The 17830-nt window shown below is 56.0% G+C and overlaps 6 protein-coding genes across 6 annotated transcripts; 3 read left to right on the top strand and 3 right to left on the bottom strand.

Annotated features, from left to right (window-relative positions):
- Window positions 1–136: 136 nt before the first annotated feature.
- On the bottom strand, window positions 137–865 carry LTHEOB_6855 (O-methyltransferase; the record flags this gene model as incomplete). Its single annotated transcript, XM_035516156.1, has 1 exon — window positions 137–865. The coding sequence occupies one exon, from the start codon at window positions 863–865 to the stop codon at window positions 137–139; it is 729 nt and encodes a 242-aa protein (XP_035371822.1).
- A 1210-nt stretch (window positions 866–2075) lies between these two features.
- On the bottom strand, window positions 2076–3539 carry LTHEOB_6854 (Pyruvate dehydrogenase protein x component; the record flags this gene model as incomplete). Its single annotated transcript, XM_035516155.1, has 4 exons — window positions 2076–3065; window positions 3118–3218; window positions 3303–3407; window positions 3461–3539. 4 exons carry the CDS (start codon window positions 3537–3539, stop codon window positions 2076–2078), a joined length of 1275 nt encoding a protein of 424 aa, XP_035371821.1.
- A 314-nt stretch (window positions 3540–3853) lies between these two features.
- On the top strand, window positions 3854–4813 carry LTHEOB_6853 (uncharacterized protein; the record flags this gene model as incomplete). Its single annotated transcript, XM_035516154.1, has 2 exons — window positions 3854–4733; window positions 4785–4813. The coding sequence occupies 2 exons, from the start codon at window positions 3854–3856 to the stop codon at window positions 4811–4813; spliced, it is 909 nt and encodes a 302-aa protein (XP_035371820.1).
- A 1740-nt stretch (window positions 4814–6553) lies between these two features.
- On the top strand, window positions 6554–11710 carry LTHEOB_6852 (AAA family ATPAse; the record flags this gene model as incomplete). Its single annotated transcript, XM_035516153.1, has 1 exon — window positions 6554–11710. The coding sequence occupies one exon, from the start codon at window positions 6554–6556 to the stop codon at window positions 11708–11710; it is 5157 nt and encodes a 1718-aa protein (XP_035371819.1).
- Window positions 11711–12671: 961 nt separating this feature from the next.
- Window positions 12672–14196, bottom strand: LTHEOB_6851 (Glucanbeta-glucosidase; the record flags this gene model as incomplete). The annotated part of the gene is made up of 4 exons (XM_035516152.1): window positions 12672–12980; window positions 13133–13779; window positions 13836–14098; window positions 14147–14196. The coding sequence occupies 4 exons, from the start codon at window positions 14194–14196 to the stop codon at window positions 12672–12674; spliced, it is 1269 nt and encodes a 422-aa protein (XP_035371818.1).
- Window positions 14197–16695: 2499 nt separating this feature from the next.
- On the top strand, window positions 16696–17423 carry LTHEOB_6850 (Myb family transcription factor; the record flags this gene model as incomplete). The annotated part of the gene is made up of 2 exons (XM_035516151.1): window positions 16696–17058; window positions 17112–17423. 2 exons carry the CDS (start codon window positions 16696–16698, stop codon window positions 17421–17423), a joined length of 675 nt encoding a protein of 224 aa, XP_035371817.1.
- Between the last annotated feature and the right edge of the window lie 407 nt (window positions 17424–17830).

Genomic DNA, 17830 nt, shown 5'->3' with positions numbered 1-17830 from the left:
ACCTAAGGTCACTCCTATGCATAGGAGAAAGGAGAGCGCCAGAGTTGGCCACGTGGGAATGTCTCTCATCCAAACATGTCGATTGCGATCTTTTGCAAATGTGCATTAATGCCTAATCGAAACTTCGCCCGATCCGTCATTTCACCACGGCCATAAGGAACCCATCGTAATTACGCTCGCCAACGCACTGCATCACCAGCGATTCGATTCGATCATCTTTCCCCGCATTCTCGACGGCAATTCGTGCGCCTTTCACCGCCTCTTCATCCTGCGCTTCTTCCTTGACCAGATATCCATGCTGCACGATGTTATCGATACAGATGCACGTCCCGGGATATCCCATCCTAATAGCGAAGTCGCAATATGTCCAGTTGTTCATCTTGTCTGCGTCCACAAAAGCGAAGCCGACTCGCTCTGCTTTTCCGGCCTCAATTTCCTCCAACAGCTTGGCCAAGTTTTCAGCTGCAGGGCCCACTCGTAGATCGATACGATCCGCCACGCCTGCCTCCTCGAAGTTTTTACGCGCCACCGACGCATGATGTTCGGAGTACTCGAAAGTGGTCACCCGCATGTCCGGATTCATCGAGGCCATCCAGATGGCTGAATAGCCGCCGAGCGTCCCAATATCTAGCGCATGCTTCACTTGCCCGAATCGACACTGCAGCGCGAGAAATTTTCCCTGGGTGGGCGAGGAAGCAATGGGAGGAAGACCCTCTTCGGCAGAACGGGTGAGAGTGCGTTCGAGGAAGGCATGGTTGGGCTGAGTGTGAGAGTGCAGTGTAGAAAACGTGTATTTGTCGACAGCGACCCAGCTCGGGTCAAGGCCTTGACCGGGACCGGGGGGCTTGGAGGCTGGAGGAGACATTTTTTGTTCGCTGTTTTCCGATGGCTTGGGTTTGCTGGGGGATGCTTGTGGGTTTGAGGAGTTCCCTTTCGAAACTTGGTTGCTGGCACAATCGAAGGAAAAAGACGTGGTAGCCACTCAGTCGTTCCGTTCCAGCTTTTATACGCGTATTCTGCTCCACCGAACGGAACTTTCGGCACGTAGGAGCATTACGCAAGATGGTCACGCCTCTGGAACAGACTTTGGGTAGACTTTTGGAGCATAACTTAGGGCCGCGTTGCCACTCATGTGGCCGCAGCAGGGGGCTGCAGCGAAGCTGGAACGACGCTGATGATGATCAGCTCGGAGTTAAGCAAAGGCGGGGGTCGGTGTTCCGAGACCATGGAGGTGGGAGGCGGTGATCACGGTGAAGAAGCAAAAGCCGATGTCGGTTGTCTTTCAGATCATTTTCGACATCTGGATTGTTCGTCAAAGGGCGACCAAATGGAAAAAGAGGGGCGAGGCTTCGTATCATTTGCGCTCATGAAGCAGCAAACTGGAGAAAGGAAAACGTCACGTATCTCGTCTTGCTCCTATGACGAAGGGAAAAACTTTATTTCCTCTTCCGTTTCTGATACGCGACTTTTCCGTTACGCTTCTGGCAGAATCTACCAAGTATAATGATGTGCATCATATTTCCCCCCTTTTCTCTTTGCCATCTATTGATCCAGCGGTTGTGAAAGGGCACAAAAAGTAAGCGTTGAGAAAATGAGAATATAAACTGCTTATTGCTAGTTAGGCAAGCGTGCTGAATTGTAGTCATATTAGGTAGTACTTAACGAGAAATGGCCAGTGGCGACCAAAGTCTTTGAATCAGGCAAGAGCTTTCCCGCTAGACCTTCCACTCTCCCTCGTCCCTCGTTCCCCATCGATTTCCTCGCTAAGCTTGTAGCTCACCAGGGCTATTATCTGAGTATCAAGGGGTACTCAGTTGCCTGTCCTAGGTTTCCATTGTGAATTTTGGTAGCCCAGGGAAGAGGGAAATCATTCGAGTCATTCAAAGGCTCTACACGTCGTGCTCAACTGCGACAGCGGAGTGACATAAGAGCAGCTGGACTTGGAAATGCAGGGCAGTTTTGTGGGCCTCCCCTTCCACGCGGTTGGCAATCAGAGGGTATTCGATATGCCTTCAAACGCGCCGCTAAACTACAGCAAACGTTCAGTCTATAAGAAGTCAAGTTTCAAAAAACATTTACAGAACCAGCTCGCCGGGTTGCGTCTCCAGAACGACCTTCACCCTCTCCAGGAAGACTGTTGCCCTCTTCTCCTCACCCTTAGGCACGCTCACGCTAAAGACATTAATAGGGTTTGCCACAGCCGAGGCGGACGGCAGAGTGGTCTTCGCGCTCTTAGCCTTGGTGGACTTGCCGGCCAAAATGTCAATGATGTCGACCTGTTTGGAGGGCTTGGCGGGCTTCGAGGCGGGAGTAGGCAGAGCAGAGACCTCAGGAATGAACTGTCCCCTGGAAGTTGTAGGGATCTTGTCCGTGCCAACAATGGCGTTGAAAAGCTCGTCTGCAGAAGGCTGAGCGTTTTTGGAGCGGGGGAGATCCTCGTTCGCAAGCTCAGTAGCACGAGCAACGAAGTCTGCCAGAGGAAGGTAGACGCCGAAAGTGTCTTGAAGGCGCTTCTGGCACTCGAGAACTGCCTTGAAGTTGATAGGCAAAGTGACCTGGGTGAGCGGTTCAGGAACCGGCTCCTCAGCAGCAGCGGGAGCGGGAGCCGCAGCAGACGGCTTCGGTTGCACAGCCTTGATGTTGCTGAGGTCCAGATGAGCCTTCTCGGCGAGGATCTTAGAAAGATTCGACGCATATGCGCTCTCGGACAGCTTGCCAGCGTAAGCGAGAACATCTCCCTTCAGCAGGCGGCCGTTCGGGCCAGTCGCGGGAATCTTGTCCGCATCCTCCTTGGACAGGCCGTTTGCACGAAGGGCGTAGAGGACCGAGGGATAGAGAGGGTAGGTCTGCTTGACGGCCTTCCCAGGAGGAGCAGCAGCCGACTTGCCGGCCCCAGGAGCTGGGGCGCTGGTCTGCTTGGCTTCCGAGGGTTGGGGTTCCTTTGGCGCTGAGTCCTGCGGAGCATTCTCCTCAGCGGGGATTTCCAGACTGCTGAGGTCGTCGCCAGGCTCCGCAAGAACAGCGATACGTTGACCGACCTTCACGGCCTTGCTACCGTCACCCAGCTATGCAACTGTCAGCTAGGCGCAGGTGTGAAGTCGTAGGATGCTGCTTTACCGTGATTTTGGCCAAGATACCGTCGTCCTGTGCCTCGACGTCCATCTGCGCTTTATCCGTCTCGATCTCAAGAAGAACGTCGCCAGCGGAGAAAGACTCTCCTATTCCATGTCAGACATGTTCTGCATTGCATATACCTGCAGCCAAGCCATTGACCGATGCGCGCCAGGTTATCCGCTTCGTACCTTCTTTGATCTTCCAGCTGGCGATGTTGCCTTCGGTCATGGTGGGGGAGAGAGCGGGCATCTGAAAGTTCTGCGCAGCAGCACTCGCGGGCGAGGAGCGGAAGCCTGGCAAAGCGAAATCAGTGGTTGTCAGCAAAGATGGGATGGCGGAGGCTGACCTCTGCGGACGACATTCTGGGGCAGCTGGCGGGTCGCGACGCGGGCGGACAGCCTGCAGGCAGCGCTCAGCGAGGCCATGGTGACCTTGGAGGCAGCAATGCCTCACAGGAGTTGAGCTTGGGGGGCGTGGGTGCGGAGGGCGGAGCTGGCGAGGGTCGAGAGAGCGGTGCTGAGCCGTCGGAGTGTTGGGACGGCGGTGCTTAGGAAAATCCCGGCGGCGCACGACGACGACGGTTCCGCGTCGGAGCGCGGCGGGGAGCTGATCTCCGTTGAGCTGCACTTTTTGTCCGCCGACGCGCTTCTGCCACCTGCGCGCCCAGCCCCATTCGCGCCCGGTATGGCTTCCGTTCCCGCCTGAGCAACGTCGCATTGACTGGTTCCGCGCAGCAGCCATGGCCACCTGCTTCAGAGGGGCCGCCCCCTTCGCCAGATCGCCGTTTTCTCGCATTACTGCCTTCCAATATCGTGCCACTCAGCCAAGTCCGTTCGCGACCCTCCGTTTCTTCACATCGAGCACACTTCGCGCTGCTTCTACGAAGGCCAAGCCCAGCGTCGCAGCCCCCCGGCCCAAGGCCATTCCGGCAGCCGTCGCCAAAACATACCAGCCCAAAGACAAACTGTCTTATGTATTGCGGACATTGGCGGAAAAGGGTTCGGAGACGCTTCTTTACTCGGCACCAAACCAAGGGGCATTTCGAATCGTGTGCTACGTCGCTGGACTCGCCTGCTTCGGTGCTGCTGCTTCGTCGTACCGGTTCTTCTTCAGTGATTCGAAGGAGGCGAGAGACAGGAATGGGATTGCTAGCTGGGTCCCGTTGGCCTTTGGCTTCATTGCGGTCTTCTGGGCCTGTATAGGTTCTTGGCTGGTGGCAGCACCCCTGGGTGTAGTCCGGTCGATCTCTGCTATACCTAAACTCGGTACTCAGACGACAGTGGCCCTGCGCATTGAGATCATGCGCCTGCCTGGCATGAAGGATAAGGTCTTCTATGCCATGCCGCCCGAGGTTACGGCTGACGGTAGCATTGCTGCCACTACCGTTGAGTACGCCGTAGCGAGGAAAGCTGTCGTGGACTCAAGAATGCCGCGATCGGATGATCCAATGCTGCTGAAGCCGTTCCTCGCCATAGGTAGATGGGTTAGCCGATCGGTATACACCATCATGATCTACACCAAGATGTCAGTGATGAGAGAAGGTTTCGTGAAGATTAGGATTAGAGATGAAGCGGTAGCCAAGGTTGACTGCGCAGGCGAAATGTTCCTGGATGGACTCGGTAAGTGACGTGGTTCCTCACAGCTCGACACGTCTGACTGATGATTTCTAGTCCTTGATAAATTGATCCCGATTCGTTAAATTTGTAATTCCTTATCTGTAAATGTAAAACAGATGAACGGACTAGCATAGAATTGGCGATGTGCTCTGCACTCCCTTAAAAATGTGAAATCAATGAACAAGCCACCCATGCATACAGCAAAGAGGAGAAGTGGGTGATAGTTTTGCACTTGAGCTTCGGCGTAGCACGTTGTGATGTCAACGCTAAGTAGTCCCCCTTCGTGCTGATTTGGTGCGCGTGCAAGAACGACAGACCTTGGACTTTCTACTCGCTATTTGCTATCCCCAGTGATACATCGAAGAGTTCATTCATATTGAGACATTCGTATTGAGTTACTAGCCTAGCTGATAGCAAGCTGAAACCTGACGAACCCGACGCTTGCGCTGGTGCTAGACCGACCAGGCACACTCATACTACAACACATCGTCAAGCGAAATCAGCTGCGAATTGAGCATGTTCCGATATGCTACTTGATCGAGAAAGAAGGATTTCGGGTCGGGAGTAAGGGTGTGGATTTGCAGGCCAAACCTGGAACATGCGGGAAAATCTCGGCGAAAAGAGGTCCGTACGAGGAGGAAAGAGAGCCACTGCGCTCAGGTCTCCGCCGCCGTTCCAAACGACCGGCACAGGACCACTTCATCACCACACCATCAAACTCGTGATGTCAACAGCACACTACGAGCGCTGCTACAAATGCACAACGTCGGTCGCAAGCGTGTGTTGGGAGCGTTGTAAGATATTGCGACGGGAAGCCTGCAGCGCGGAGCCGTCCCATGCGCAATTAGCACGACCGCAATGTAGATATGATGATAGCGACAAGTTCTGCAGGCAAGACGGGCGCTGGGCGCATGTGTGTGGAGGAAGCTGTGTGTTCGCTTTTGGAACGGAGCGCAGGAACACGCGAGAGCGATGCGGCGGGTCGGGCACAGCAGGTGCACGTGCTTCCCCACAAAGAAGGACGCACCAGCTGGCAGGAGCTTAACGGCGTTAAGGTTTTGAGCCTCAACGGTTCCTGCAGCCGATCGACGGCAGCTAGGGTGCCTGAGAAAGACGGGGAGGTCGTCTAGGAGACTCGGGGCGCGGGCTTGAGCGCGGGCTTGCGGCGCTTGAAACCGCCCGGAATCGAGTCGCGGAGATGCGGCAAGCCCATTGCGCGCGGTTTCGACCTGCTCTCAGCACTTTTGCAGCGGCCGCAGAGGGGTGCGTCGTGATGGCATAAGGGCGCTCGTTCGCGCACGAGAGAGGTTGTTGATGTTTTGGCGGCGCTGATTGGCCCGCGCGCGTCGGCGTAAGCGGGTCTTGGCACCGCCGTGCACCGCGACGGGCGCCTTGAACACGAACCCAAAACACCGCAGCTCTCCTCGCCCACCCGGTCCCTCTCGCCTGGCGCTGCACTGCATCACTTCCAACAACGCCTGCGGTCCTGTCGCCGCGTTACTGTGCGCGCAAGTCTTCTGCCGCCCACGTCCGCCTGTCGCATCGTCGCATCCTGTCCTCGTGCAGCACCCGCCGACGCCTCAGCTGCGCGCCTACCGGTCGCAATCGCCTTCGCCCCCAACAGCAGCGTGCCGCTATCTTACCAGACCGCGACTACACCCCGCTCAGCACATTGCCTGCCTGTAAGCTTGCTGCTGCCTGTCCTCCATTCCGCATGCGATTTGGTCTATGCTGCCCGCCTCGACAGTCAAGCTGATGTTCGTCTCTTGACAGAGGGTTTTCGTCCCCCGCAGTCTTGTTTTTACATCGCATGCGCCTTCATCATGAGGGGTTCAAGGTCGAAGTTGGAGAACTTCGATCCTAACGCGTCGGATCCAGACGACTCCGACTTCGAGGAGAACCCGTCATCACCTCCGCGTCGCCCTTCGAAGAAGAAGAAGTCAACCCCGGCCCGCAAGAGGACCTCGAAGCGCGCGCGACACGACTATGGCAGCTCGGATGATGACATTGTTGACGATGATGATGAGATAAGTGAGGAGTCATATGCATCAGCCAACGACCTTGAATCGGAAGAGGAACCGGAAGTTAATGCTAGCGGTCGCCCTGCCCGCAACGCTGCGAAGAAGAACATCAAGTACGAAGAGAGTGCCGACGAAGATATCGAAGACAACGACCTGGTCGTGGAGTCCACTGAGCGGAATACCGGTGACAAGCGCAAGCAGAAGAAGTCACGTATAGTGGTATTGAAGGTGAACCTGCAGAAACTTCCCCAGCAGAACACGCGAAGCACGCGTGCAAGGTCCACTCGTGCAGCAAGTAAGTCGGTGCAGCCAGAATCGAATGTGAGGACCCGGAGGAGCGTGCGTCTCTCCGAGGATCGGGAGGAGCCGTTGCAAGAGCTGGGATATTCAGGCAGAGCCAGGTCTGTTGGTTCAATTGCAGGCAGCCACTCACCTCAGCGACGCGCCGGCGCGAGGCCCGCTCAGGGTCGCAAGGCTCCAATGAAGCGGCCCAGCACCATTATGGAAGCTTCCCAAGAAGCGTCCGGACAGTCAGCCCAAAGCCCCGACCCGCTGCAGCCCAAGGAAGAAGCTGAAGAAGAGGTGCAAGTTAGCCAAGCTGCATCTATTACGTCAGAGATTCGCTATGAAGGACAAGACATTGAAGACGCTCAGTCAGGTGAGGCCGTGATTCAAGAGTCAGAACACGAGCAGCATGACGAAGAGGATGAGGATGAGGATGACGAGGGTCCCGTAACGAGGACTCGTAACAGAACCCAACAAGTAGGTGTCAACTCTTCTCCATTAGCAGGAAAGCAACTTCCGAAAGCAGCCACTGCAGCACTACAACAATTCAAGAAGCGCAAAGCTCCCTCGGCAACAGCCAAGGAGGCGAAGAGCATCAAGCCCAAGCGCGACACTTTTGACATCCCAAAACACCAAAGAATTTCCCAAAGAGAGCTCAAAGGGTTGGGGTTAACTCAGATACAACAGACAAATGCGGCGCGCGCATCTCAAAGGCGCAATGCGGACGATAGCAGCGACGACTTCGACCCCGGCGACGACGACAAACATGGCGAATCCGAAGATGACGACCTGGACTCCGAACGACCACCATCCAAGCGCCAGAAGAGCTCCGGCGATGAGAGCACGACCCGCAGAAAGTCACAGAGACTGAAGTCATCTCAGCGCAGCAGGAACAATTCTGTGTCCGATGAAGAGCTGGATGTCGACGAGATCAGAGATGAGGTTCAAGAGCTTCGTCATGACGAGAGGCGCAACCGTCAAACCCGGCCAAACCGCGCCAGTCTAGCAGACGAAGCGAGTATTAAGCGTTCTCTTCGTCGAAAGGATCCAAACAAGAACTACACAATGATGACACTTCCCGATCTCTATAGGATGGATGAAGAAAACGGCGAAGATGCCGGTGCACCAGCTCCATCGCAAGGCAAGAAGGCAGCAGTAGCAGGGTGGCGACCTCTCTATAGCCTTGCTGGACCATTCGGTGGACTCGGAGGAAAGGAACCTCTACTTGGTATGATGGCTTTACAGTTGCCTCTTGAAGCGGATTTAACCATCACAACAGGCGTACCGAAAAATCACGATTACCTTGGCGAGGTCGGCGACTTGGACTCAGATAGCAGCGACGACAACGACATTAACCAGAGTGGCCAACGGGGACCCCGTGGAAGCGGGAACGCACCCAAGTCGGTCGCCGGTAGCATCTTACAGCTGGGTCAGACTCCCGACAAAGGCTTCCGCGGCGGGCCCGCCGGTCTTGGCAAGATCGGAGAAGGAGGTAATGCGGATGTTAACCCCATCACCGTTGACGAGGAGGTCAACTTCGATAGCGTTGGGGGGCTAGACAACCACATCAACCAGCTAAAGGAGATGGTCACATTGCCTCTTCTTTATCCCGAAATGTTCCAAAAGTTCAAGATCACCCCGCCGCGCGGTGTGCTGTTCCATGGCCCCCCTGGTACCGGAAAGACTCTTCTCGCGCGCGCTCTGTCCAATGCTCTCAGCACCGACGGCAAGAAGGTTACATTTTACATGCGCAAAGGCGCCGACGCACTTAGCAAATGGGTTGGAGAGGCTGAGCGCCAGCTTCGCATGCTCTTCGAAGACGCTCGCAGAAATCAGCCAAGCATCATCTTCTTCGACGAGATTGATGGACTTGCACCCGTGCGGTCCAGCAAATCCGAGCAGTCGCTCGCCTCTATTGTCGCAACCCTCCTGGCCCTCATGGACGGCATGGATGATCGCGGACAGGTGGTTATCATTGGTGCTACCAACCGTCCCGACAACGTTGACCCGGCCCTGCGTCGACCGGGTAGATTCGACCGCGAATTCTACTTTCCACTTCCTGACCATGAGGCCCGTCGTTCCATCATAAGCATCCATACCAAGAACTGGAGCCCGCCCTTATCGGAAGATTTCAAGAACCAGCTGGCCGAGATGACCAAGGGTTACGGGGGTGCTGATCTTCGCGCCCTCTGCACTGAAGCTGCAGTCAATGCCATCCAGGGCACGTTCCCACAGGTCTACAAGTCTAACAAAAAGCTACTTCTCGACGTCGACAGCATCCAAGTTTCAGCCAAGGACTTCATGATATCAGTCAACAAGATCGTGCCCTCATCACAGCGTTCAACTTCGTTCGGCGCAGCACCTTTGAAGAAGGCCACTGCCCCGCTTCTGAAGCCCGCTCTGGAGGAAATTGCGCGAATCATCGACGATCTTATTCCACCGAAGAAGAAGCTAACGGCGCTCGAGGAGGCACAGTATGACGACCGCGATGACTTCGGTTTTGAGCGCGAGAACATCAAGCTCGACTTCGAACAGGTCAGAGTATTCCGACCCAGACTCCTGATTCGCGGTTTTGAAGGGATGGGCCAGCAGGAAATCGGATCAGCTTTGCTGCACAGGTTCGACAATATGCACGTCCAATCGTTTGACCTTTCAAATCTACTTGGAGACAGAGACAAGTCGGCAGAGGCAACCCTGGTGCAGCTTTTCAAGGAAGTGCGCACTCACAAGCCATCAGTCATCTACATCCCTCAGGTTGATGTGTGGTACGAAACAGTTGGCCCAAATGTTGTCAGCATCTTCACAAGCCTCCTTCGCACCATGCCGGCTAACGAGCCGGTGCTTGTTCTGGGGACCATGGAGCAGCATGAGGACGAGAAAATTGACCCGCAAATGCTCAAAGACCTATTTGGCTACTCACTCAAGAACCAGTACGAGCTGAAGCGTCCTAATGAGCAGGCTCGCAAGGAGTACTTCCAGAATGTTGTCGATTACATCCGGAAGCCACCGAAGGAATTCCCCGATGTCAATCGGCGGAAACGCAAGTTCGAAGAGCTCCAGGAGGCACCCAAACCTTCAGATGCACCGAAACCTCTTACAAAGGCCGATCTCAAAGCTATCAAAAAGCGAGATCGCTACACTCTGCAACTTCTGAAGCTGAGATTCCACCCGATCATGGAGCAGCTGAAAAACAAGTACAGGCGCTTCAAAGATGGTCTCATTCCTGAGAAAGATTTTGAGTACCTCTGGAGGGAAGAAGATCCACGGATCCTGACCAGCGATGTTCCCGTGGAGCAACGCCCGGATGAGTACAGGCCGTACGAATTCGGCTACGATTCCAGAGGAGTCAGAGGTCTAGTAGAGACAGCGACTGGGAATTTCTACTACAACCTGGGCTTCGACCAAATCGAGCGCCGCATCGCCAACGGCTATTACAAAAGACCGATTGACTTCCTCGAGGATGTCAAGTATATCGCCAAAGACACGAGAACCATGGGGAAGACAGATCTCATTGTCAAGGCCGATGAGATATTGACTAATGTCGAAGTCGACACCATGGCAATCGAGCTCAACAGTCCGGACCTCGTACGTGCATGCCAAGATGTGTACAAGCGGGAGCAGGAGCGCTTCAAGGCTTTGGAGGAGGAAGAACGTAAGAGAGCGGCAGAGGAGAACCGCCCAGCGCAACGGATTTACGCCAATGTTCCTCCGCCTCAGGACAACGAGACCCACGTGGCCGCATCAGACAATACGGGCCCTATCATCCTTGATGAGTCTGATCCTACCCCAGGTCAAGTGCCTCCTATCACACCATCTTACCACGTTGGGCCCAGCTCGCTTTCGAACGGACTCTCAACGTCGGATCAGACGGACAGCCACAAGCGCCAGAGCAATGGGTCAGGCGCCCACGGCGAAGATAGCTCTCATCTGGAAGACAGCCAGGAGCAGGATTCGCAGCATCGGGACAAGCGGCAGAAACTTGACGACGACACTCAACAGAGCGCGCCAAACACGCAGACCGCCACTCGGTCGCAGAAATCGGGTCACACCCAGATGGCCCCCAACACGCAACCCGGTGACTACCGGAACAGCGCGTCCACAACGACTTCAGGCCAGAAAACGTCAGATCGATCTTCAGCGCATTTCACAAATACCCAGAGCACCGTCAACGGTGTCGCCCCCGGCCAGCACCCCGACTTCGCATCGGGTCCCGCACAGTCTGGAGGCTCTCAGATACCCGACACACAAGAACCCTTCGCCAGCAGCCAGCTCAGCAACTCACAGCAGTCGCAGCAATCGCAGTCATCGCAATCAAACCTGTACGGCGGCGGACTCATGCCGCCTGCACGCCAGGAACCCAAAATCGGCTCACTCCTCAACTCATCGTCATCCAATGAGCAGCATCAGCAACAAGCCGAACCCCAGCTGATTCTCGATGAGGCGCATCTCGCGCGGTTCCACGACGAACTTGTGCACCGCAGCTCCGGGCTGAGCGTGGAGCAGCTCGAGCAGGTCAACGCGGCGATGATGGCGGCTGTGTGGAGAGATCGCGGCGAGTGGAACCGTATCCGCGTCATCGATTGTGCGTCGACCGCCTTCAACGAGACGATTCGCGACATCGAGGAGATACAGAAGGTATGGCCGCCGAGCCAAGACAAGCAGAACAAGGCGTAATAATGACCTGGTTGTGGTTGTTCTACCACTTCTGCCTCCTACTCATCTTCTATTCCCTCCCTACCCTCAAGGGAAACGCAAGCTCAATCACATCAGCGGACTCTGTGTTTTTGGCTTTTTGTTCTCGATGAATTTGTCCTTCTTCCCCTTCTTGGGCGGGTTTGGGTGAAGAAGCCTTCCAAGCCTTTCCCGTTTTCCGGGGGCTTAATTTTGACAGCACGAGGAGTTGGTTGGGAGTGCTTTGACTCTCTATCAGAGTGAGTACTGGATTGACTTGCGGTCCCGAGCTTCTCACTTTTATCACTCGTGAGTGAAGGTGTCCTTGAGCCAGCGGATTGTTTTTTTTTTTTGGCTTCTGATCTTTTTTCTTCTTGGCAAGCGTCATGGCATGGGGTGGGTGAATGGGATGATGGGAAAAGATTGATGGCTCTTTTCTTCCCCTTTTCTTTTTCAAGCTTTTGCGGATTGAATGGCCTAGTAGAGTGGACAGTCAGTCAGACACTGGGTAAAAATTTCCCCTCCGATAGCTTTCTCCCGGGTAGGGTATGATACAAAAAAGGTTTTGTGTACAGTAGGATTATGGAGAGAAGGAAAGAAGCAGAAGATGGAGAAGGAAAGAATTAAATAGTGGGTACAACACCATTCTGCTCGGCTTCCCTTGATTTTTGATATGGTTCAGCGTTGGGTTCGCCGAGGTAAAATCCGACATGGCGACACCGAAGGATGGTAAATGCAGACAACGATGTATTATACCTTCCAGGTATTGAAACTTACGACAAGAGGACTGCTGTTTTAAACTTGTGGTGATGCATATGACATGCCAGTGAACTATTAGATTCTTGCACCAACTCCCAGACTCCGAACTGTAATCCTTTTCTCCAGCCAACGTTATGAGATGCCCCTTCGACGCTACTACGTATGTCCGCCATAAAATACTCTCCCTCCCACCATCACTCGCGCTCTAGCACGTCACCTTGCGCTGCCTTCCCTCGAGCTTCGGGAAGATGCCTGCGTCGAGCAGACGGAACAGGTCCCACTCGGCGGCGGCCTCGGTCTTGAAGTTCCACCAGAACCAGCCCTGTGTTCTCTGCTCGAAGACGTCGAGCTGAGCGTTGATGTAGTTGCGTGTGTCGGTCTTGTTTTGCTCGGTCCAGTCGTTGATCCAGTTGATGTGAGCACACGTGCCGTGCGAGGTGGAGTTCGTGTAGCTGCCGTCGGCGTTGCGCTTGCTGTAGGTACCGTCGTAGCGGGCCCCGACGCCGTAGCCGTTCTAGGTAAGTCTGTTAGTGTCTTTTGGTGGAGCGGCGGTGGCTTGGGTGTGCTATGTGGGGCTAATGCAAGGGACGTGGTTCCCTAACATGGTGACGGGAGAGGAGGGCAAGGGATCGGAATAGGAAAAGAAAAAAAGATTAGGATGCTTACAAGAGCAGGTGCACAGTCCGTCATTGCGCCAGTGAACTCGCCCACAACGAGCCATTTGTCTTGGCCTGTCGCCCACGTCTTCGCGTTGCCGCACACGGCGTCAACGTGCTGCTGCGGGCTCAGCGCGACCAGCTCATTGGTGAAGACTTGGTACTCATGGTGGTCAACGACGGCGCCAGCCAAGCCCTCGCCCGCCAGAAAGCCGTTCCACGTTGGCGGGCTGGCGAAACCGTCCTGGATAATGACCCGGGCGGTGCCATCGCTGCCGGCTGCGGCGCGCACCGCGTCAAACCCCGTCTGGTAGTAGGCCTGCGTCGCAGCGCGGCCGCCGGGCAGGTTCGACATGAGCGGCTCGTTGAGCAGCTCAATGGCGGCAACGACATCGGCATAGGAAGGCGCGGCATACTTGTTCGCGATCATGCGAATCACCTCCGTCGTCGCCGCAACCGAGTCACCGCTGGTCCATGAGGGCGTGTCGGTGAGTCGGCCGGAGTTGTCGAAACCGTTCTGCGAGCGCGGCGCGCCGTGCAGGTCGATCCAGACTTTAAGGCCGGTTTGGCGCGCCCATTCAAGGGCGCGGTCCAAGTGAGCTTGTTGGGAATCGAGGATGTAGGGTTCTCCCGCATACTTTTTGAACGCCCAGTAGCCTGCAGTCCGCTCAGCCGTTGAAACAAGTGAATGCGACGCACTAGCGCAATCTTACCAATGGGGATCCTGACAGCGTTGAAACCATTGTCTGCAATCTTTTGGAAGTCGACAAGGGTGACCCAGTTGTCCCAGTGGGCCCTTAGAATGTCCCTTGCATTGGAAACATTCTGGCTGAACGTGTACTCGTCAACCACGCCAGCCGGCGAATTGTGAAAGATTGACGGCGTGATCCAGGGCTCTAGCACGAGCCAGCCTCCGATGTTGGCACCTCGGACGGGAGCTGTGCCGATTGCGTAATCGCGCTTCAGAAGAGGGATGCTGTGAAGGCACTCAGCGCGGTGCGATAGTGAGGAAGGAATGGCTTACGCTGCTGCCGAGGCGAGAAAGCCAAATGCCAATGCTCGGTTTAACTTCATGTTGATAGGAGAGTGACAGGACTCGGGTAATAGGTGAAGAAGCTGGCAAGCAAGGCAATTTGAATGTGGTGAAGTAAGGAAGTCTGTTGCTGCAATGCAAAGAGAAAGCGATGGCGGGGGCTGGTGAAATATGAGAAGAGAAAGGCAGTCGGCGGTGTAATGACATCAGGCGCGTGTCCAGCCGTCCCTTCCGAAAGATGAAGGCATGCCTTCCATGTGCAACCTCTTGATGGCGGGCGCAGGGCGCAGCTGGTCGTGAACCATTTCTATGAAGGTGGTGTGCAGTGAAGGAGGCAGGCGAGCTTTTGCGGGCATCTCCCAGCTGCTTTCCTGATTGGGCAAGATGTGTGGCTAGGACGTGGTTCTAGCAACGACGGAGCCGGCGGATAGTTGTCCAAAGCCTGGTATTTCTGGCTTTCTGCGAGCGGAATGACGGCGAGGCGTTGAAGAGTTACACGACGGGGCCGGTCACAGCTGTGTGGGGTACTACCTGCTAAGGAGTATTACTGCGCACCAGATAATTACCAAAGGCGCAGCCGCCAGGCCAAATCCAGACCTGCCAATGTTCATGCATTCCCATTTCTTCAGACTCTCGACAACCTTCCCCTTGATCCTGCCGTCGTTTGCGGCATTGATCGAAGCTGCAATCGTCGCAACCTCGTCCAGGCTAGGGTTGCAATGGCCAATGCACCCACAACGGCGAAATGTCACACGGCGCTCAGACTGCAGGTACGCCGACAGGCCGGAGCACACTGCCGACAGTGATGGTACTCGTCGCATCAGGATTGGTAGCGTGAGCGGCCATGGCGAGAGATAGGATAAATCGAGGACGCACGTCCCAGAATAGAAGCAATTCACGCAGCAGATACCGGGCTGTACGGCCGAGGTAGCAGTGTAGGCGTGCTGTGAAACCCTTGTGAGAGGGTGCAACTGCAGTCGGTATGGTTTCAACGGATATGTTTAGCACGGCTGGGGCGATGGAGAAACATGTTCAGAAAGATAGCGACTGCCTGGAATAAGTTTAGCACGCACTCAGCCCTCAAATGTGGATTCCAAACGACACACATGTTTAGCTCGAGAATTCCCCTGGTCTGTGCCCAATTTGTGAACTCTCCGTGGCCACGTGAAAACACTTTGCTATCGTGACACTGGAATTTGCTTGCTTACAATTGTCAAATGACCGTGGGTTTACTTTTACGCCAATGCTGCTCCCCAGCGAAGGGATGCTGAGCAACCGACCACGTGTTGAGTCAGAAACCGGGTGGAATGCAGCTACAGCTCGGCAGATGGAAGCGCCGCGCTTTGGCGTTGTGCGACATCAGCCTCCATTACGTATTGGAATTTCTGGGCGAAGTCTCGAGCGGGGATGGGGAGAATGGCACATGACTGATAACTGGAGTGAAGAAGACGAAAATGACCGTGGAGGCGCTTGCAGGGGCATTGATGGGCGAAGAGTCTCGATCGAATCTCAGGCCATCAGTTCGCGGGTCGGCCCACGGGCGGGGCGGCTCGGTGGCAGGCGGGCTCGCAACTGATCCGAGCGCTTATCACGTCTTCGAGGGCAGATGGCTTGGCGGGAGGAGCGGCGGCACGATCTCGCGTGGAAGTGCTGCCGAGAGTATTTTGGGGCGTGAAGAAAAGTGTCGCGGCAATGAGCGGGAGCGGGAGGCGTGGGGCGGCTGCGGGCGCGGAGACGGACTCCCGTTCGCTTAGCCTCCCCGTTGCGGCATCGCAGCGCTCTCTACGCGCGCCTCCTGAATCACTCTCGCAGCCACGGCCTACCGCGGCGCCGGCAGCGCGTCAAATTTGCGTTTCAGCAGCTGCAGAACTGGCCCGTCGCGCTTCGTCGCCCAACGCGACTGGTCCGCCGCGCAACCACCGCAGAGGACGCCGCTGTGTCTCAGCCCTATCCAGCAAGCAATGACCATCGAGGATCTGGTCCCTTGCAGAATGACGGGAAACAATGGGTCGCCGCCCGCGAGGCCACTCACAAGCCGCCGTCCAGCCTTAGCCGCCCGCCCAAGATAGCCGCCGGCCCGCTTCGGCAGCCAAACCTATACGCGCGCTCTCTAAAAACAGCCCCCTGCTGCCTGGGCCGTTCTGGCGACCTCGACGACGGCCGCACCGCCCGCCCGGCCACTCACAGGGCCGCATGCCCCAGGCATCCCGCTTTTTCGACGGAGCGCCTATGTACTCGAGTTTCAGACGCCCAAATGGCGATTAAATTCCAAAACGAGCTCTTTCTGAGCCGCATTGGCGACTAATCGACCCGGAAAGCGTTCCACGCGCCCCGACGACGGTAGGCCATTGGAATGCTGCGCAGCCACGAGCAGTCGATGCCTCCAACTGTGCCGCACATGTTGGTATATGAAGACCGGGGCGCAAGCCCTGCCTCAACCTCCTCCAGATGCCTCTCAAGCAATACTTCCTTTTCCTTGGTCTTTTCCTTGCTCGCGGCCTTGAATACACCTCGCCCTATAATCCTAATCCTCACCAAAAATGCCGAAAGAACTCAGAGCCCAGTCTCATCCTCACCGGGTCCAGCCAGTCCCCCTCCCCACGCAGGAATCCAGCAAGGGAGCCCGGGGGGCTGCGCAATGGCCGCCTTCGGACGACGAGCGCCTCATGGAGGCACGTAAAGCAGGCCTCAGCTGGAAGCCCATTGCGGCAAAGTACTTCCCGTATAAGACACACAACGCATGCCGCAAGCGCCACGAACGCCTCATGGAGCAGCAAAACGCCCGGGATCTGGACGGCGTCAAGCTCGAGGTGCTGGCGCGCGAATACATGAACGTTAGGAGGGAGATGTGGAGCATTCTGGCCGAGCGCGTGGGCGAGAAGTGGGCTACTGTCGAAGCCAAGGTATGTCTTGCAGATCGCCTCACGCAGCAGTTGACTAACGCGTCGCCTGGCAGTGCATGGAACGCGGGCTCAAGAACCTCCAGGCAGCGCACCGGGCCGGACAGCGCAAGGAGCGGGCCAATCAAGAGGGCGATGGCGGACGAGGTAACTACTACGAAGGCGACAGCGGCATCGGATACTCGGATGCTGAGAACGAGGTAGAGGACTACTCGTCGTCGCTCGAGGCTGGCCCCAGCCAGGGCGGAGCGGACCATCAACAGCCACAACCCAGCCCGACTACCGGCTTCCAACCAAATCAGAGGGGCGGGCCGTCGATCCAGTCGATGCTCTCGCCCGAGCCGCACCCAGGCCACCACGCGAGCTGAGGTGGCTGTGTCGTGGCGCTGCCTAACGAGTCTTCTTGTGTATTTCCTTTGTTGGTTGTTGTTGTATTATTGCCTCATATACCACGGGTGGGACTGGCGGAAGGCCTTCTGACTTGGGCGTTGCGTTTTGTCATTTTTTGTACTTGATAGACGAAAGGAAAAGACAGTTCGTTCTGCGACACACCTGGGAGATGAGCAGGGAGCGGCTAAACACACAGCTTGCGTAGACAAGACGCGCCATGCATTGCTTCCCGGAGCTTGGCGAGCGGACGCCAAGCACTGCGCCCCCCAGCAGCGTCGCAATATAGCAGTTTCGCGCTTATTTCGAAGCGGCTCCCATTCGACGGCGCGAGTGGGGACGGGCTAGAGGAGTAGAGAAATAGGAGGGTCGCCGAGCGAAGGCCGGC

This window comes from Lasiodiplodia theobromae (genome assembly GCF_012971845.1).
Source record: "Lasiodiplodia theobromae strain AM2As chromosome Unknown scaffold_20, whole genome shotgun sequence".
Taxonomy (NCBI): domain Eukaryota; kingdom Fungi; phylum Ascomycota; class Dothideomycetes; order Botryosphaeriales; family Botryosphaeriaceae; genus Lasiodiplodia; species Lasiodiplodia theobromae.
The sequence above is the reverse complement of the archived record's forward strand: the minus strand, read 5'-3'. Positions and strand labels throughout refer to the sequence as shown.